The sequence below is a fragment of the Arachis hypogaea genome, chromosome 1, assembly GCF_003086295.3.
Source record: "Arachis hypogaea cultivar Tifrunner chromosome 1, arahy.Tifrunner.gnm2.J5K5, whole genome shotgun sequence".
In the NCBI taxonomy this organism is placed as follows: Eukaryota; Viridiplantae; Streptophyta; class Magnoliopsida; order Fabales; family Fabaceae; genus Arachis; species Arachis hypogaea.
The window spans coordinates 10,372,086-10,393,971 of NC_092036.1; the positions used below are offsets into that span (position 1 = coordinate 10,372,086).

At 29.6% G+C, this 21,886-nt stretch overlaps 3 protein-coding genes across 3 annotated transcripts; 2 read left to right on the top strand and 1 right to left on the bottom strand.

The window, feature by feature from the left end:
- The first annotated feature begins 5,018 nt into the window (after nt 1-5,018).
- LOC112795995 (ASC1-like protein) lies at nt 5,019-9,957 on the top strand. The gene is made up of 7 exons (XM_025838232.2): nt 5,019-5,484; nt 6,775-7,004; nt 7,147-7,302; nt 7,676-7,861; nt 8,444-8,628; nt 9,049-9,118; nt 9,481-9,957. Exons 1-6 carry the CDS (start codon nt 5,338-5,340, stop codon nt 9,078-9,080), a joined length of 936 nt encoding a protein of 311 aa, XP_025694017.1. The 5' UTR covers nt 5,019-5,337; the 3' UTR covers nt 9,081-9,118; nt 9,481-9,957.
- A 1,935-nt stretch (nt 9,958-11,892) lies between these two features.
- LOC112802271 (inorganic pyrophosphatase TTM2-like) lies at nt 11,893-18,031 on the top strand. Its single transcript, XM_029297507.2, has 11 exons — nt 11,893-12,251; nt 12,344-12,458; nt 12,631-12,826; nt 12,915-13,028; nt 13,117-13,290; nt 13,364-13,558; nt 14,325-14,447; nt 14,515-14,621; nt 15,242-15,368; nt 15,849-16,097; nt 17,128-18,031. The coding sequence occupies exons 1-11, from the start codon at nt 11,915-11,917 to the stop codon at nt 17,356-17,358; spliced, it is 1,968 nt and encodes a 655-aa protein (XP_029153340.1). The 5' UTR covers nt 11,893-11,914; the 3' UTR covers nt 17,359-18,031.
- LOC112796005 (S-adenosylmethionine decarboxylase proenzyme) lies at nt 17,527-20,327 on the bottom strand. The gene is made up of 4 exons (XM_025838244.3): nt 20,168-20,327; nt 19,994-20,086; nt 19,222-19,370; nt 17,527-19,102 (listed from the first exon to the last, which is right to left on the bottom strand). Exon 4 carries the CDS (start codon nt 18,908-18,910, stop codon nt 17,843-17,845), a length of 1,068 nt encoding a protein of 355 aa, XP_025694029.1. The 5' UTR covers nt 18,911-19,102; nt 19,222-19,370; nt 19,994-20,086; nt 20,168-20,327; the 3' UTR covers nt 17,527-17,842.
- Nucleotides 20,328-21,886: the final 1,559 nt, after the last annotated feature.

Here is a 21,886-nt window from a genome sequence, read left to right on the forward strand (position 1 = left end):
CATTTGAACTATAGTTCGTTGGTCCCTACTATCTTACTTTACTCGCAACAAAATCAATTTGTTTTATAAATTAATTTATTTCAGATAGAATTTACGAAAAACAAATATATTACAATATCAATTAAGGTGATTGCCTCCGTGGTTTTACAAAGTTTTAAAAAAGGAGACTATGTGGGTTTAATTCACATCTATTTTATTGTACATATATAATAAATCTTAATTATATATTATAATATATTAGAAATATGAGAAAGGTTTATCCTAAATCTTCATCCAAACTTTATTCGCAAGCCATCCGTTTCACTCTCAATTTGACTTGTTACGAATTGAGAAAGACATTTTTGTATATTCACAAAGAGAATAACATACTCTTTAATATTTACCCAAAAAAAAAGACACTAAAACATTCTTTTTTGTTTTCGATGTCCTAACAATATAAAGATTAAATTCATGCATTTTAAATAATTTTATAAGTAGTAAATTTAAAAAATAATTAGTTTGCTGATATGATAATATATATACCATTAATTATTTATATAAAAATTAAATTCATGATGAATGTGAAAGAAAACAGAAATAAGTAACAGTTTCCAAAGAAGAGACAAATGGTGGTGGGGGTGGTGGTGATAGTGGGATCATCATTTAGAGGAGTAATAAGTAATAACCATAACAAGCACTGTATGTAATGAGAGAAGAAACTAAAAATGGAGGTATCCAATGAAATCTCAAGAACTGTTGTGTAATACTTTTTATATATCTTACACTATTGTGGTGCCATCAAATGCCTTGTATTTGCTTCATTTGGTGTTACCTCAGCATTCATTCTTGTCACCAATAATATATATATTAGATTATTATTAGGTTTAATTATTTGTTGATCTCTATAGATTTATCAAAATTTTAATTAAGTTTTTATAATTTTTTTTAATTAGATCTCTATATACTATTTTTAATTTTGTAATTAGATTATTTTTATGTCAAAAACGATAAAATTAATAGAATATTTCTCCTAAAATATATATGATTAAAGATTTAATTAATTTTTTAATTATAAATACTTTCAATTTACAAAAAAATATTCAATTAATTCTAATATTTTTTATATTAAAAAAATTAATTATAAAATTAAAAACAATCTAAAAATTTAATTTAAAAAATAAAAATTTAATTAAAAATTTGATAACACTATAAAGTCGAACCGAATAATTAAACTTTATTATTATTATGTTAAAATTCAAAAGTGGAGCCTACCCCTTAATTCTTCAGGTGTTGCTTGCATTGGAACAGTGTTTTTATCTTTTAGCAATGGCATCAGCATTAACCTAATTAAGGTCCTCTTTCATGTGTTTCCACCTATATTCTCCAAAGTGTCAAATTCTGTCTCTTATTCATCATGTTACCATATAATTATTCCAGTGAAGTTGGTACAATTGGAAATTAAGTATTATTATTATTATTATTATTATTATTATTATTATTATTATTATTATTATTATTATTTTCTTTTCAAATGTTTAAAAGAGTCTAAAAGTATATATTTCAAATTCTAGTATATATGATGATTGATCGATGTTGGATTTATCTAAATTTTAATATTAAGAAAAAGAGAAATGATATATTAAAGTCTTAATTTATTTTTTTAATTATCCTCTTAATACTTAAAAAAGTAAAAAGTTTAAATATGTATGTTATTTTTTAAAAATATTAAAAATAATAAAAAAATAATTTTTTTTTACTTAAAAATAATGAGAATAATTAAAATAATAAGTTAGGATTCTCAATTATTTTTCATGAAAAAAGCCCTAAAATTTATGCTTATTCACTAGTTAGTAAATAGCAATAAGTTAAATTTTATTGTAATCACCTAAAAGAACAAGATAGAGGTGGTGGTGGTATTGATAATAACAATAATAACAGTTTGGTAAATATAGGAAGAAGTAAGAAGAGTTAAGAGAAAATTAAAAGAGGAAAGAAGAAACGAAAAAGATGAGTAATTCTATGCATTAATAAATAGTAAAATAATTATTTTTTTTCTAATATTTAAAACTATAAATAAATGTCTAAATTAATTTTTAACAAATTTCAAATCTTATAATTTTTTAACATAAATATTCTTTAAAAATTCTCAAGAATAACTCCCCTTAAATAGATTGGTCCTCATGCATTCTTTTAAAGAAAATTAATTTATCTTACAATTTTATTGTTGTGATTTATTTATCGATCTAATATACATATTCAAAAATTTAATAAAAACAATAAATAAACCAATTAATATGTTTATTCTTATATAGAGGGGACAACCCACAAAAAGTGCATATATCAAACAACATACCGAGTAAATAATCAAATTAGTTTTCGAAAGATCGCTCATTTTTTAAATTAGTTTTTAAAAATTTTTTAATTAAATTTATCTTTTAAAAATTTTAACTTAGTGATTTTAGTTATTCTGTTACTTTTATTGTTAATCGTTTCAAATTTTGTTGATGTGACATGTTAAGTAACCCTACAACACAGTAGTCTTAATTGACAGCTAACATAATAAATTTATGAAATTAGATCAAATCAACCACAAATTAAGAGATTTTAATGTTTCAAATTTTCTCCTCAATTAAATTTTAATTTGATCTAATTTTATAAATTTATCATATTAATTATCAAATTTTGACATTATCAATAAAAAAATAACAAATTAAATAATAATTTAAAATCTTTAAATAATAAATTTAATTAAAAAAACATTTTAAAAATTAATATAAAAAACGAAAAATTTTTAAGACGAATTTGACTATTTATTCGACCAAAATCTATATATTACGGCCGGTTCATTTAATGTAAATACTAAATAGATTGAATCATCCATCATCGTCACCATGAGACACCATCATGAGCTACATCAATGGAACCATCCACCTCCATATATTTTAACCTAATTTAATCAAACTTTGATATTAAAAAAAAAAGGGTAATTTCCTACTTACTAACCATTGCTACATATAGTAGTGTACGTAAATGATTCAACGAAAATGTTTAATAATAAAAGAAAAATTAACTAAAATCAGTCAAAATTTATTTATTTATTATTATAATAATTAATAAATATTAAATAAACTAATTTTTTTGCTTTCTTAATATTATCATTGTTTAATTATGACATAGTACTAAGCATTTGGTATTTAAGAGCCTCCATATTTGTTGTCAGAATTTATTGAATGAAGAACTAGAAAATGAAATAAATGAGTAAGTAGTTAGTAGTTGGTAGCAGCGTACTTATATATGTACTAGGTAAATAAATAATAAATAAACCTAAGTCTGTTAATGGTAAAATCTATGTGGATCCTATAGTAATGTACATGTATTGTTATACACCATACGCTCTCATTTGTCCCTATCTCACCCTCTCTCTCTTATAATTCATCAACTTGCACCAATAACTGAAACCAAAGGCCAATTTCGTCAACATCAAAGACCCAAAATGTTAAATATTTTTGTATAAATATATATATATTACTATAAACTATAATACAACCCATTTTGACAATGAAATTTCTGTTGTCTATTAATTTTTTTTATTCATTTTTGTGTTTTATACTAAGGGGACATTTAGTTTTTTCTAGGGGAAAAAAATATTATGCATGGACCATTTATTTTTAATTTATATAATGCTTAAAAAATATTATATATGTGTATGAAAACTAAAAATAAACAATTGTACCTATTGTGAATCATATATTAAATATATTTTAATATTATACGAATATTTTTTTTCAACTTTTGTAGAGAAAATTTTTCATACATTTGAACCATATTTAGCATATATTTCAGAAAGAGAATCAGAAAATTTTTTTTCGTTGCTTATTTTCATTTGCAATATTTTAAGATTGACTCATCCTTAAATTAAACTTTTTTTTATTAAAGAAAGAGTATTATATTCTTTATCAATTAAATAAATTTTAATTATCTATTTATTATATTTTATTTCAATACTTAAGATTTAGATTTTAGAATTTTAGGATTTGGAGTATATTGTTTAAGATTTAGGATTTAGAAATTATTTTTTCCATAACGCATAGTATTCGCCCTCAAAATTATAGTAAAAAGTAAATAATAAATAATTATAAATGTTTTTAAATATATACTTTATTATTAGAGATCCAACTAAATTAAATGAAAAAAATGATTATCCCTCCAAAATAACTTGAACTCATAAAGCCAAAATATTAAAAATGAGATAAACTTGCAATAAGTATCCAAAATTAAAGTTGTTATCACGTCATTAATATTTTCAAAAATATTTAAATTTAAATTACTAAAAATAAATAGTTTTAAATAAATTTATGTTAATAAAAATATTTAACGCCTTTTCGAGTGGAGAAACCATATTATTTTTATTAAATTATTAAAATAATATTTAAAAAATTATATCACTAACAAAATACGAAATATAAATGGCAAATAAATTTTTAAAATATTTAAAAATATGACAAACTTAAATATATATTCTCAAAAAAGTTTTAGACATTGGATTTTATATAATTTTTTACAATTATAATTAGAAAATAAGATCGTTTAATTTATAGTATAAAAAATGTTTTTATCTTCAAATTTGTTGATTTATGTTTTCTTTTGTGAATAACTAAACATTTTTTAAAAATAAAAAAATATAATGATTAAATTATGTATTTTGTATATATATTCTAAATAATTATTTAAATATTTAAAAAAATTAAATTAAAAATACAGAATTTATTTATTACTCATTTAAGAACAAAAATATTTTTGGTCATCGTTTCATCGAATATAACTCAAATAGTATAATTTTTTGGAATTTAGATCCTCTAGATTTTGAATTCTCATTTTAGAAAGTAAAGTATAATCTCTCACAATTTATTTTATAGGTGAGATCAAGAATAATTATAAAAAAAATTATTTAAAAATAAAAAATCATACTTTATTCGTGAAATTCAAAATTTAGAGAATTCAAATACAATCTTTTGATACTCACTTAGAAATCGCGGAATATTATTGTCAATTTGAATAGTGAATATGGTGGCATAGGAGAATAAGAGAAGAAATAAGTAAAACAAATTAAAGAGAGAGAGAGAGAGCACATAACAGTAGCGAAAAAGGGGGAATCTGAAAACTTTTTACGATCAAACACTCTGTGAGCTTTGTTCCGATGAAAAGAAGAACAATCGATGCGTTTTTACTTATTATTACTAACATTATTACTCTAAAACCTTCTTCCAGATTCTGATTCTGGTTTTCCCTTACTTTCCCGAGAAAATTAATTACTTACCAGATTGCGAGGAACAGAGAGAAAAAGATTCGTTCGTAATAATGGATTTGATTCAGCAGCTCAAGTCCTTGTACTCCTGCGACTGGCACCAAGAATCTTTCCCTGACTACTATGATTTCTCAATCCTTCCGTTCTTCGCATTCTTCTTCCCTTGCATTCGCTTCTTCCTCGATAGATTCGTCTTTGAGGTACACTTTCTCCTTCGATTCGCATTTCGTTTTTGTGTGTTAATCATTGAAAGCGCAATTAGATGTGAACACTAGGTTTGATTGAGGAAAGTACAATTGCGATTGCAAGGGCTTCCACATTGAAGTTCGTAATTCTTTTTTATTAGTGTTTTGATGCTGCCGTTGACTTGAATGTATTGTTATTTACGTTTGTTACTTGTTACTGAGTTTTCATGAGAATTTGTTGAGGAACGGAGTTTTTGAATATAATATGTGTGAGCTGTTGTATCAGTTTAAGGAGTGTTGTTCTGTGCGGCATTATTGTTAGAATTAGTTTCAGAGATGTGAGATGGTTCCTACACTGTTTAGCTTGGAGGTGATTACAGTAGCTTCAATGTGTTTTTGAATACCTAAATTCAATCAAATTCTGTTATCTGGAGCTCTGTTGAGATTGAGGGTTTTAGGTAGGAGAGGAAGAGATAGAAACTAGAATTATATCAAAATTATTACGTTGAATAGGTTGGATTAGAAGTTTGTGCGTTGTAGAACAAATCTATAAAATTTCATATCAATCTAAAATCATTAGACATACTCTTTTATAGATCAAAATTGATAGTAATATATAAGAGTTTCAAATATGCATGAATATGAGTTGTCAGTCTTATTGATGTTCAATTTTCACAAAATTCAGTGCAAATAAATGGTGTAATTTTGCTTAAAATAACACTGGTGTGATTTGATCATATATAAAGTAAATAACAAAATTGATTCTATGCTATCTTCACAGATATGCCTTGATATTTTATGATATCTTCTTTATTTCTAATGGGGGCTTCAGAACATTTTGATCCTTTTTTGCTTTTCTTTATTGGTTTAGTGTGTTTATCAGTAAGGGTTTGGTTAGCTTTCTTCACAAGCTAATTAAATTTATAATGTTAACATACTTTTTTGTTAAAAGAGCGAAAATGCTGACCCTTCAGCATTGGAACTTCCAAAGACAATGAATATCTGCATGCTTCATTTCCCCTCCCTCGTTCAGGATAGATGGTAAAACTGATTTTAAATTTGTGTTGTTTGAGGTGATTACATTCTTACTTTATATAATCTTTGGTAAAATGTAAGCTTCTTTTCTCGTCTTATTTTTTCATGTTATTTTTCTTTATGCTTTTCATTACTTGTTTTTTCTATCAAACTGTGATGATGCTAGGAGTCATCATTTGGTGGCCTTGCACTGTGGTCGTTCTCTACTTTTAGAATTTTCTATTTCTGGTTCTAGTTGTTCAAATAAACTGAAGTAAACAACATTTACAGAAATTGGGTAGACGATTGATATTTGGAAAGGGGCATAAGCAGCTGGATTTCCAGAATGATGAGAGAAGAAAAAAGATTAGGAAGTTCAAGGAATCAGCCTGGAAATGTGTTTATTTTCTGTCAGCAGAAGTTTTTGCTCTGTCCGTAACTTATGATGAACCTTGGTTTACTAATACAAGAAATTTTTGGGTGGGGCCAGGGAGCCAGGTCTGGCCAGAGCAAAAGATTAAGTAAGATTATTTGCTTAGAAGCCCAGTTATTATAGTTATCCAGTTGCAATGTTTAATATCTTTCTGCAATCATTTTCCCTTGCTATAAATTTTGTGTTCAAATTAAGTCTGGCAATAGAGTTGTAAGCTCTTAACATTTCAGGTTGAAACTGAAGGCACTCTACATGTATGCTGCTGGATTTTATTCTTACTCCATCTTTGCTTTAATATTTTGGGAAACACGGCGCTCTGACTTTGGGGTGTCCATGGGTCACCATGTGGCTACTGTCATTCTCATTGTGCTGTCTTACATTTTTAGGTGTGTTAATTTCTTATTGTCTTGTCATGCAAGTTTTTTTTTAATTGTAATTTCTTTGGAGATACAAGTCTATAATTTTCTTAATTTGTTTGTGTTCATTTATATTTCTCAAACTTCAAACTGAAAGGGTTATATCTGTGAGGATTCTTGATTAAATCATGCTAATTCCTTTCATTTAAAAATAATGTCCTCTTTTCACGATGACCTTGTTCATAATGAGTTGAGTTATATGGTGAATTTTAACTTACTAATGGAAAGAGAGATTGTGGTCCTATTGCACACGCTAGTTCTAATGCTAATTGATATAAATACACTTCATTTTGATATTTTTATATAACGGTATCATTTTTCTCTTCTATGTTAACACCTTCAGGTTTGCTCGTGTTGGATCTGTTGTTTTAGCTCTTCATGATGCTAGTGATGTGTTTCTGGAGATAGGGAAAATGTCCAAATACAGTGGTGCTGAAACAATTGCCAGCATTGCATTTATTCTATTTGTTTTATCTTGGGTCTTATTGCGCCTCATTTACTACCCATTCTGGATTCTCTGGAGTACAAGGTTTGTATTACTTGTTTCTCAATATACATTAACTTTCCTTCGTCTTTTCATTATAACTTTATGGGACAGACTAAAGTATGAAACACAGTCAGATATGCCTAGGGTCACTGTTTGCATTATTTTGATTCTTTGGCATAGAATTCACCCAAAAACACACGGAACTCCAATTCTGAGCAGAATTATAATTATTTTGTGAGGGATAGTTTGTATATAAATCTTGTGCAATCTTATTATATGAACAAGTAAAATAAGGATTTCTCTTCCATGGTGTTTTGGTTTATTATTTATTTTTTTGTCTGAGTATTTGTGTGTTTTTTTTTGGGGGAAGAAAAAAGAAAAGGGGGGGGGGTATCATTTGTTTTCCTTTAGCTTTGTGGTTTCTTTTCGGTAATATTTTATCCTATGTTGTATTTTCCCCTTCCTATCAAATAATAGCTCATATAAAATATTCATTAAATTAGAAAGAAGATCTTCCCATGCATAAATTTCAACAATTGATTATGAAGTGTAATACTACAGTTGTTGGTTGTCTGTATATCGTTGCTTTTCGATGCTCAGTAGTTTTACATCTCTCTTTGCCAGCTATGAAGTTTTGCTCACATTGGATAAGGAAAAGCACAAAGTGGAGGGTCCAATATATTATTATGTGTTCAACAGTCTTCTATATTGCTTGCTTGTTCTGCATATATACTGGTGGGTGCTGATATTTCGGATGCTTGTTAGACAAATTCAAGCAAGAGGAAAAATTAGTGATGATGTTCGATCTGGTAAGTTGAAAGATCCTGGCTTGCTAATGTAAACTCTTGATTCAAAGAACATTGTTCTCAATATGTTTTGATTGCTTAGTGTGTTCATGGAAGTAGACATGCTTTAGAAGTTCTGGCATGAGTTATTAATTTGTGTCATCTGAATCTGGTATCTGTATTGATATGGTAGCTAGGTTTTGGTTGACTTCTTCCCCTTAAATTGCTTCCTTCAATGTAATTGTATATGATTATAGGACATCTTTGTGCCTAAATAAATTACTGTCTGAAGTTTACTTTTATTCAATAAATCTTGATGAATTTACCTCAATTATATTGCTTTATTTTCAGTAATAGCTTCAGCCTGTAAAAGTTTCAAAAGCTTAATATGAATTTCTTCCAACTGATTATTTGATTTCAAACTGCTTCATTTCCATTATTCAGATTCAGAAGATGAAGATAGCCATGAAGATTGAGATGGAAAGCAAGACCATAATGTAATCTTAAGGCAAAGGTGAATTTTGAATGGTGGCAACTGACATGTTTCACACATTAGAGTTCTACAAATATAGTCACATTTTTATGTGGAATCATGTTTGATATAGTAGTTAATTCTATAACATTTAAAAGCTTTAGAAGGGTACTCCACAAGTAAAATGGCTTGAGCCATTGACACTCATCAAGCCATTGCCGTTCTCGTGATGTATGTTTTGAACATTGTGTTTCTCTTGAGGCAAGATGGAATTCAAAATGTCCATTATATTAGGTTTCAATATAAATAGATATAGAAATTATAGGCATCTGCATTAGTTTTATTTAATCTTGTGTGTGTTTTCCTTAAACTGAGGTAGATGTTGCCTGGTTTCTTTCTTGCAGATGAATTGTCTTAGCTTCGAAATTCTTCGGCACTCTTGGCCATGGATGCTAAACATTTTTCAAATGTTGATTCAACTTTTTGGAGTTTGTTGTTGGGGGGGGGGGGGGGTATTCATACTGATTTCAATTCAGGCAACAGATGCTAATTTCAACAGGCAGAAAGTTGGAGAGAATTTTGAATGTCTTAAACTATTGGTCTATGCATTCCACCTCCTCGGATTGAGGTTTGGTGTCTGACATTTTGTTGTGATGATAATGTCTTTTTTTTACATGCTTTAGTATTTAATTTCCTCAATTTAATTAAGTGTAAAGCACTAGGAACAGGAATGTTTTCTGGTTATTACTTGAACAAAATTGTTTAAAGACTTGGTTGTCATAGATATTAGTGGTGCTGAACTTGGCCAACATTATCTTGATTTGAATGTTATAAATTCTAATTCTAATGAAAGAAAAATAAGTGAAAAATGTTTGGAGCAATGTTAGTGGATCAACACAATTTATTGTTTTTATCCAATAATTAGTCAATAATATTTAAAAGTGTGCCTAAATTATAATACTCATATTTTCATTTTTTTTAATTGAATTCTTGTTGAGGAAATTTAGTTCAAAATGACTTTCTTGTTTTGACTTGGTACTATTAATTATCGCTTATTCAGTTATTCTTTCAAAATTTATTTTCATTCATTCGTCGCTAGTGTTTCATTAGTTTCCGCTATAAGTGCTAAGGTAACTTCTTCTATGGATGGTAATATGGGTTGAATATAAAATATCTTAAAATTTGCTATAGTAAAATATCTTGACTAGTATAATTTAAGTTATAACAAGAACACACAAAGGAAAAGGTTAATTGCATATGAACATAGAATACAAAATAACCAACGCTATATAAATTACTTGAAACACATTTTATACACATACTTATCAAATATTAACAGAATCATAAATAAACATGTATAAATTTTAATATTATCATACAAGAAATAGGTAAGTTTCAAATATTATTCTAGTTCATAGTTAGATGCTCTATTAAATTTAAAAGTTTATATAATTGAGCAGAGAGTAGATTTAAAAGTTACTAGTTTTAAGTATATTTTCAATGCATGAAAATTAAATCATAAAAATGTTATATAAATACGTTGATAATAATAATTCTTTCGTTAATAAATAAATAATTCAGAGCTAATTTCTCTCGTTATGCATAAGCTCTGTTCCTTTTTGTGTTGTTCCATGGAAAGGATCAAAGAAATGCAGAGAGAAAATGAAAGACGTATATATGAATAATATACGTAGGTTTGTGACACCTTGAAATTATGGCCATGCATCTTTGTTGTTATCGCTGAACTCACCACTCATTGAAGGATACCTTGCCTCGGTGAGTAGTGTTCTTATGATCATCACATATAACAAACAATACACATTATTGGATCCCTTTTCTATGATTCACTTACCCTTTTGCATTCTCTATATTTTGCTTGCAAAATTCTTCATATCACACCTTGTTCTTGTTATTGTGCTGTGTTTTGTTCGCTTTGTTTTCCTTTGTTTTTGCACGGATTCTCATTGTTTTGGTTTAAGGTTTTTCTCCTTTTTGTTTTGGTTTTTTTAGGGTAAACCACAAAAAATCACCTGAGATGTCTGGGTGACAAAACTGTCTCCGAATTTTGTTATTAACAAAAGTGTTCTTAAATAATTTAAAAATGTGCCAAAAATGTCCAACTATGATCAGAAACCTACTCTGTTAATGGAAAAACATGACGTGGCTCACTTGTTAATGTTAGAGTCTCAATTGCCACATAATAAGTTTTGTTTGCCATGTCAATGTTTTCCGTTAGTTCGAGTGTGCATTTTTCTCACATTTTAAAATAATTTGAGGGTATTTTTGTTGACAACAAAATTTGGGATTGTTGCGACAAAATAATTTAGGTATATTTTTGGTGGTTTACCCTTTTTTGGATGATGTGTTTTGAATCAAAATGTTGTTTGTTTTGTCATAGGTTGTTGTGCATAGAACATGCATATGGTTGTGTAAAAACTTTGCTTTCCAAATATTCAGCTCTAGAACCAACTTGGGTTGATCGAGTGGTTAGTTCACTCGTCCGCTTAAGAAAGTGTCGAGGATATTATGAGAAATCAAAATATTTGGCTCTAGCAACTAGAGGGGTATATTAGAAGTCTTTAGAGAAATTATTTTTATAAGGAGCTATAAGATCTTCCTTTTAAAAACAATGAATGTTTCTGGTTTTCATCAATAAGTTTAATGTGTTCTATTACATATACTTGCACTAATAGTGGAAGCTATGATATATTTTTGAATAATTATCTTTAACTATCTTTAACTAGCTACAATTTACAATAAGGCACTCAGACACTGTTTGATCCATGTAGTCGATTCTACCTAAGGGGCAACACTTAGTCTCTTATCGGAATTCCTTCAATGGCTGAAGATACTTTGGATCTTGATTTGCCTCATAGAAGTGCTGGCCTTTTAAGAGATCGAGTTCATTTGGTTAAAAGGAAAGACTTAGATCGTTATGAGATTGGGGCGATCCAAGATCAGTTATCATTCGAGAAAGGATTCTTTATAGTAATCCGCGCGTGCAAGATGTTGGCGCAGAAGAATGATGGAATGATATTGGTAGGTGTGGCAGGTCCTTCAGGAGCAGGGAAGACTATGTTAACAGAAAAGATCCTAAACTTCATGCCAAGCATTGCAGTAATTTCCATGGACAATTACAATGATGCTAGTAGAATTGTTGATGGAAACTTTGATGGTAAGATTTCCATTTTCAACCTTTTTGTTTATTCTTTGATCCTTTTACAATCCTAAACTTCTTTTCTTTTCACCATATGTCAATTTGAACAGATCCACGCTTAACGGATTATGAAACATTGCTCCCAAATTTACATGATTTAAAGGCAGGAAAGGCAGTCCAGGTTCCTATATATGATTTTAAATCGAGTTCACGAACAGGATACAGGTTAATTCTTTGATATTTATTTCGTTCACTTAAAAAATTTGTAATTGTTTTAAGTATTGCAATAAATTTAGATATGGTTCATGATAAAAGCAATATGATATCGTCTGATCCATGTAGTTGGCACGCCTATTGGGAAAAGGCTTTCTCATTGAAATGTATACTCCTTTTTCAGAACTGTTGATGTTCCAAGCTCCCGAATTGTGATCATAGAGGGAATCTATGCCTTGAATGAGAAGTTACGGCCGCTATTAGACCTTCGAGTATCTGTCACCGGTGGAGTACACCTTGACCTTGTTAAAAGAGTTATACGCGACATACAACGAGCCGGACAAGAACCTGAAGAAATCATTCACCAAATATCAGAAACTGTTGCATTCCATACCTTCTCTCCATTCCCTTCCTATCTGAAAAAGGTGAAAAAAGTTTCAAGAATTTCTCAAAATTGTTCTTATGCAGGTATATCCAATGTACAAAGCATTTATTGAGCCAGATCTTCAAACTGCACACATCAAAATCATTAACAAGTTCAATCCATTCACCGCATTCCAAAGTCCTACCTACATATTAAAGGTTAGTGCCTTATTTATATATACTTGTTCATCAAAGCTTCAAAGAAATTCTAGTTTGTTCATATGCTTGTGATTGTTTGATATTGTAGTCAGCAAGGAGTGTAATAGTGGAACAAGTTAAAGATGTGATCTCCAAAGATTTTCGCGAAACAAAGGAGCAGACTTATGACATATATCTTCTACCTCCTGGTGAAGATCCAGAGAGTTGCCAATCCTATTTACGAATGCGAAATACAGATGGAAAATATGTTCTTATGTTCGAGGTTTGCCTTGTTCTGTTTCGTTACCCTGCTTTTTAGACAGATTTCATTGTGAATAACCAATAACTTCTTTCAGGAATGGGTGACAGATGATCCATTTGTGATATCCCCGAGAATCACTTTTTCGGTCAGTGTTCGTCTCCTCGGCGGACTAATGGCGTTGGGATACACAATAGCAACCATCCTTAAAAGAAACAGCCATATCTTTTGTGATGATAGTGTTTGTGTTAAACTAGATTGGCTTGAGCAACTTAATAGACATTATGTTCAGGTAATGCTACATTTAGCCCATTTCATTCCATCTATTCAAAAATAATTTGGAAATTTAGTACATTCATAACTCGGTGTATCTTTGTTATAAACTGTATCCAAATACATAGAATTGTTAAAGTATTCTTATGTATCAAATTTCCAAAGAGACTGACATTTTAGAACAAAGAGGATAGATTATATTACTAGGATTATGCACTTTAGATGCATAATCTATGTGTATATATTTCAAGTGTGTTGAACTGTTGATCAGAGTGGTGGAATGCGTCTGATTTTATACGTGACAAAAAGTATCTTAAAAACTTAAAGATAAATTTTATTGCTTTGCCATTAGTGTTAGGCAGCAAAAAATGAGCATAAACGTAAGCTAAGCGTGGTAGAGATGAAGATGCTTAGATGGATGAGTGGTCAAATACATACGAACAAAATAAGGAATGAGAATATAAAAGTGAAAGTTTGAGTACCGCCTATTGTTGAGAAGATGGTAGAATCTTGTCTTAAATATTTTGGCCATGTGAGGAGAAGATCGACAGAACATCCGGTTAGGAGGGTGAATTAGATAGAAGATATACAAGAGGCGAAAGGTAAAAGAAGACATAAGAAGACTATACACAAAGTGGTCAAAGGAAATCTATGCGTAAACAATTTTACTGTAGACATGATAAGACTCAATTATATCGTTTGATTCATGTAGCCGATCCACCTAGTTGGATAAGACTTTGTTATTGATCTTTGACTGATAGAACTTCTGGTGTATGAACAAACAGGTACTTGGAAGAGATCGTTTACTTGTAATTAACAAAGCGCAGCAGTTGGGTCTAGAAGGTTCCTACATTCCTCGAACCTACATAGAACAGATTCAACATGAAAAGCTTGGAAAAGAAGTTATGGTATGATAACTTCTCTTCTGCTAATATATAGTCCCCTGTCAGCATTCTTTGTCTAATTCTTCTGCAGGCCCTGCCGGAAGATTTAAAGACGACGTTGAGCCTCGACGACGACTTTGCGTCGAGCCCGAAAGAATTTGCTGACCAGGTTTCCATGACCATGAGACATAAGCAAATGTAAATATTTCATGGGATTTGCTTTGATACTCTTGTTCTTCATGAGCATATGATGTCTTTCTTGTACTTCATTGCTGTAATTTAATCATGAATTTTTAGTACAATTTTAGTGGAACATGTGGCTAATTTTTAACTACAAAGATCTACTGAGGTTTTCAGTTAACATGTTTTGTTTGTAAGAATTAAGAATAGCATGATCATTAATTTCTCTGTTTTTGATTGATCTATAGAGGAATAGACATGATTTTCTTTTCTATGGGACTAAATGCAATTCTTACTAGCTATTTTTATTTGCCATGGTAAATTATAAAATCATTTGTATTTCCCCTAAAAAATTAAAGGTGCGTTTGGTTTACATTTTTATTTATTTTCTGTTTTCATTTTCAGAATTTTCAGCTTTTAGGATTTTGCAAAGAAAAAAAGAAAAACAGAAAATAAAAATGAAAACAAGATTTTGTGCTTTTCACCGTTTTTTTCTTCTTCGCAAAATCTTGAAAATAGAAAAAATATTGAAAATAAAAGCAGAAAATGAGTCGCATACCTTTCCATTGTATTAAGTACTTCATAATAAGTTGCTCTTAATTTAACTAATAATAAAACTTTCCATGTATCTTCAACAGAGGTTTGTCTAGATCATTTACAAATCTAAGAGACAAGAATCAAGCCAAACTTGGAGGTTATGTCTCCAACAATAGAGATCTTCATGAAAGAAATGATTCGGATGAATCCAAAACAATGGCAAATGAGGTGAGTTTCATTTAATTTTGGTAATTTAAATTCTTGCAAGTACTTTACCATTGATTTATGTATTTTAGAAGTAGAATACAAAGATAAAGTAGACAAGAATTCCTCCTTAATGTTTGGCTTAACTTTTTAGTGTAAACAATAATTAAAATTGAATCGGTCTAACTCAATTCCAAAATTTGGCACAATACTGAAACCTTATCTCTAGATAATGCATTAAAAAGATATCACAATCCTATTAGTTGTGAATATATTCACACAATTTTCGATGAACATCCACGAATTTCTCCGTTTATTCTCTAATAGAGGTTACAAATTAAGTGAAAATCTAAATTGAGAACTGTTAAATGATAATTTAATCAAATCTGTCAAATCATTTAACGACTTTCAACTATCAACTTCATATTAGGTTATCTGCACCTGAGTTTCTACCTACAAATTATTGTGCAAATTTTTTACTTGCAATATTTGTGCACTTGACAGGGAGCCATAACTCAACTTTTGGAAAGAATTTCTTGCTTATATGATAGAATGGATGATTTTACAAACTACATTGAAGAGATGAACTTCAAGTTATCTCTGAAGAAAATTTGTCAATGCCAACAAAATATGCACCTACAAGTTGGTTCATGCAATGGTTGTTCTTCCACCTCTTACTTCATCACTAGCTTGAGCAACGGTTCCTCCGTCGTGTCGCCACCACCAACTAAGGAGTTTATCTTAATGGATGAGGTAGTTTTCCTTAATGCTTACATCTCTCTCACTTTCAGTATTTATGATTTCTTGGTTTGTGAAAGTTATATGTTTTCCGAATAAACTACTAAAATGGTACCCCAAAGTTTATATCACTGTCAAAAATAATCCCAAAAGATGTTAGCAACAAATAAATTCTCGAAAGATTTAAAATTATGAAAAACAAACTAGATATTAAATATATATTCTAAAAAGATTTTAGAAATCAGATTTTGATACAATTTTTTTACAAGCATTATTAGAAAAATAAGATCTATTTTATTCTAAAATTTTGATAATTTTATGTCAAGTGAATTTTTTTTTAAAATTATTTTGTTGTGAATGACCATATTATTTTGAAAAATAAAAAGAAAAATGTAGAAATCAAATTTTGCACCAAATTTTTTGTGCATCTTCTAAATATTTATTCAATACTCTCACAAAAATTCAGATTAAATGGATAAGTTGTTTGCTACATAGGAAAATTTTTTTGTCACATAAAAAAAGTATGATATTTATTAGTTATTTTTATCATATTTTTAAATCATCCAAGATTATTTTGTCAATAACATATTTCAGGATTTTTTGTTAAGGCTTGATCTTATAGGTACCAAGTTGGTAATTAACTCTATGCTTTCCATTATTTGAATTATGTTCCAACTACTTTCATGTGACCTAAAATAGTTCAACGAGAATTAGTAATGAAATTTTCTTCTTGCATATGTGCTCCGCACGCACATAATAGAATAAGAGAAAAAATTTCATTGCCAACATGTTTGACCGAACAGTTTTTTTTTTTTTTCGCCTACTCTGAATTCCCATTCTACCCCCAACATAAAGTGAAAAACTATGATCCCAATTGCTAATCTCGACAAGTTGAAGAAATTAAAACTGGATTGAATGCTAGAAATAATTTGTTGTCAATGACAATGACACATCCAAATACATAATATTGATGAAGTGTTATATTAGTATTTTTGCTTCCGAAAACTTACCATTTCTAATTGCTGTGAGTGCTCCATGGAATCAGATATCAGGTATTGTAAGGGGTCAGCATCAAATCATGCATCAATTGGACAATCTTAATAAACTACTTGTGGGGAAAATGGAAGAAAGGACTCACCAAACAAGCCCCATGAAGAAAGGTGCACTAATAAGTGCTACAACACATTCAGATTCAACTGGACCACAAGTTATGGGTTTGGCTTTTGGTTGTTTGGGAATATTCTTTGTGATGGGTATTTTTTATAGATTGAGGTAGCAAGTAGCAACATTGACTTCATTCCTTATATTTTGTCCACTATACTTAATATAAGATTGGTAGTTGAAGCAGCTAAATCCATTCACATAATATGCTACGACCTATTAAACGATTTATGCAAATACAATACAAAAAAATTGAAAAAACAAAAAGATCAGGTCCAAATAATTGAAACTTGTAGCACGAATTAACTTAATAATATTTCAACATTTGAATGGGAAATAACATCATAATAGTACATCAATATAAAAACTAGTTGTCCAAAGAAGTGTTCAATCCATAACACTCCCATTATTCAAATTCAATACTCGAACAAAGATAAGAAAGATGCAAGGTAAAACACAAACAACTCCAAGCATAGAAGCATTAAGCACTGCCCCCAAATAAAGACCACAAACATGCACATGCAGCCTGAAAGGCAAGCATTTATTTATTTTTTCACTTGAACTAAAACACACAACATTTAAGACACTAATTTGCAGAACTACACTTCTTCTTCTTCATCTTTCCAGAGTTTCAGAGGGGTTCTAGGTGAGCCACAGCCAGGAGTCTTAACAAATTTCTGGTAGAGAACAGAACCACCTCTTCCCAGCCCTTGGTAGCACCTCTCTTTGCGGCAGTATCCATCCACATCCAAAGAACAACTCTGCTTAAATGTATGGGTAGCAACATCCACATGAACAGCAATCAGAAACTCACTTGGATGGAAGCATGTCAGAACGTTCTCGACCAACTGGTTGAGATTCAGCGATTCCAAGTTATATCCGCATGCTTCAAAACTGGCATAGCTGAAACCATCTTCCGGAGTAACATGAATTGTAGAAACAGCAGCTCCTTCTACAGAGTTCATTGAATAGCCACATGGTTCGAAATCAAAATCGCATATCTGAGATTCCGGAAGGATACTCCTAATACCGGAATTGGCAGTCATCGTGGCTGCTGAATCAGATTGTTCTTTGTAGAAAACTGATGCTTTCTCTCTGTCCAAACCAGTCATGCACATCTCCATAGTATAAACAGAGTCCGACACTCGGACAGGCTCTGCTGAAGCAGAGTATACATGCCAATTGTGTGCTTTGTCCGAGCCACCCATAGTGTAAGCCATACTTCCTAAGCCAAGCTTCCCAAAGTAGGAATCCAAGACTGCTACTTCCTCGGAAAAGTTCCGATGGGGAAAGGGCTGAGCAGATGGAAAAATAAAACTTCCGCGGCTGTACCTTACAGACTGAACGTTAAGGGAAAGCATCTCAGCGAACTTCAAAATGGGTGGAATTGAAAGCAGCAATTTGGTAGTGCCACAGGTTTTGATGATGATCTTGTATGGATAGACAAATAGGCTTGACTCAGAGAGAACATACGAGTCAACTTCATCATTAGACAATGAGGAAACAATGGTGCACGCAGCCGGTGCTAAGATCTCATCCAACTGGGACTTCGTTAGAGACCTAAGGCCCTTTCCCTCAGGGTCAGAGAAGACTCCTGGGCAGAAAAAGGCTACCTCTAACCTCTTTTCAAAGCCTTCGAAACCAATTGCAGATGTTGCAGTAGCCATAATTTTTCAGAGTCGAAATGAACACAATCAGAACCAAGAACTGAGTAGGAAAAGTAGGAAACGAGAACGATCGCAAAGAGGGGCTGGAAAGACGATATCCGGAGGAGAGCAGTGTGCAAAACCTAAGGAAAACAAAAACAGCTAACAAACTACGGTTCCAATCGAGACGTATCAGGATGGCTTGCGAGCGCACTGCACAAAAAGCCATATAATTTAAAGCGTATTAGCAATGGCCATCAACAAAATCCAAATAGTTTCCACAATACAACAAAGCAATATCATCTCATCACTTTTAATAAAATAAAACTTACGTTAGAGTAAGCAGCAGATCTGAACTTCTTGATTCCACCGTTTGGACGAATGTCTTCAATGCTGTAACCGAGGGGAGCTTCGTAGAATAATGATTTACTACTACTAGACTTCTTCTTGCCTCCTTTTGACTCCATTAGATCATTCAATCCTGCTTCATAACAGCAAAAACTGAGAGATTAACACAAACAGCTGACCAAATACAGAACAATGGCAGGATAAACAATTACATGATCAAGAAATATATCTAAATGAAAATTGCTAATTCAAGAAGCCAAAACATGAGTACATAAAAATTTAAGATATGTATCTAACAAAACCAGACATGTAATACAATAAGACAAATAGACATGATGTGAAATTGTAAACTTGATCATAAACTCCAAATTTGGGAACTGATTACTTAATCAAAATAATTACATATTCTAACGATTCCAAACAAAACAAAAAGGTTCACGACAGAAAGAAAATAACAACATAATAACTGTATATTCGTATATAAAGGAGATAGCTAACTATGATATGAAGTATTATACTGGAAACTAATCCAAATAATATATTTTACGATGAACACCGAATATATATGTAGCATGAATTTTAACGATTCTAAATATTGAACGCATATATATCAAAACAATCCGAACCATCAAACATACAACTTTACGTATAAAGAATGAACTAAAAAGAACATCACTTCCAATCCACAACAGAGATAATCAAACATGAGTCGCTAATCTAAAACATAAGATTGCAAGCTAAATAAACAAAACGTACCTGAATTGATAAAGTTTGTTACAAGAGAAGAAAAAAAGAACGTTCTTCCTCAGATAAACTCTTCAAACACAGATCGAAAATTATGCCTGAAAACTGCACGCGAAAATCGAAATCAAATTCAGTAAACGCCAAGAGAAACGAAAAAGAAGAATCGGAGAATTGAAAAGTGCTTACCGATTACGAAATTCAGGGAACAACGAAGCAAGAAACGCAACGCAGTAAACGATTTGAGAAAACCCTAGAAGAAGTCGAAGATGAACAAAACGATGCGATTCGCCGCGTTTTGGAACGAGAAGAATGCGTGTGATGATTGCGTTGTGAATTGCGAGAGTTTATATAGCTCCTGGGGATGTGTTTTGACTATAATACCCTTTCCAATAATTTAGGTTCGTTTCATTATTTTATTTTATTTTTACCTTTTTTAAATACCAACCTTATCCCTAACAATAATCTATCTAATAATCTAATTCAAGTTGGGTTGGTTGTTAAAGATAAAATTTTTAAAATCTGCCTTGAAAATTCATTTATTAATAAAGTAAAGCATATTTGGTAGTCCATCCATCTCAAAATAAATTAAAATGGTAGATAATTTTTTTTGTGATTTTTAATTTTAGTTTTAGTAGGGAAAAAAACTCATGCCAAAGGGGATAACTTGTGAATGTTTATCATGCAGTTTGAATTGATTAAAACAAAAAAAAATCACAATTTAATTATATTGTAGTTTGAGTTGGATCAATTTAATTTAATTTAAACATTTTGAAGTTTTAACTTTAAATTAACTATATTATTTGTTTGGTTTTGAGAAAAGAATCTAAATTTTGAGTATTAAAATAATATCTACAGCATAAGTAAAGTTAAAATAATATTCACTTTATCTCTAATCAAACACAAAAGTTAAAAAAAGTATATGAATCATAATCTACGTTCCATTATATTTTTATTCAGCACCATATGGAGCACAATCATAAGCACCTTTTAACTTATAAAATTATTTTCCTTGCAATTATATGGGATCAAATCATCAAAAGTTGTTTTTTTTTTCTTTGGCATAATAAAAAGTGATATTTTTCCTTTCTGAATTTAAAAAATTATCGTTCTGAGAATTTAACTCATGATCGTATATAGTGCAGATAGATATATTGCAGTACATGTATTAGTCCATTCTAATTTTTTTATTAAATTATTCAATTCTAATAATAAAAGAAGTGAAGAATTCCTATGTAGTAATTATTTTTCTTGTCATCTTAACTTATATTTTCATTTCTTAATAGTAACACTATTTATACACTAAAATTCTGATACTGGTATAAAAATATAATTATTATTAATTTAGCTATATATTTAAATTATAAAAATAAAAATAATGTGTGTTAATTATTAAAAATTTATAATATCAAAATAGTATAGATTTAATTAACATGCATCTAAAAATATAAGTTAAAATTACTATTAGTAGAAATTTTAAATTTTTATTTTAATAAATACACAATAATTATATTAAAAAATAAATTTTACACATTTTTTTATAATAAAATTTTTATTTAACAATTTTAATATTAGACACATATTAGCTAAATCCAATAGTATTTATTATAAGAAAAAAGATAAATAGATATCTAACTTTTTAATTCAAAAATACATAAGGCTTCAATTAATTAAAAATATAAAAATATTTTTTACTTTTTAAAATATAAGATATTTAAGTTTCTTTATTCAAAATATATAAAGATAAATCAGTCTTCTAAAAAGATTTAGATGACTTACATCTTAAAAAGTAAAAAATATTTTTATATTTTTAATTAGTTGAGAATTTATTTATTTTCGAGATAAAAAACTAAGAACATATTTATCATTTACTCTTTTTATAATTAATATAGAAATAAATTATTTCTC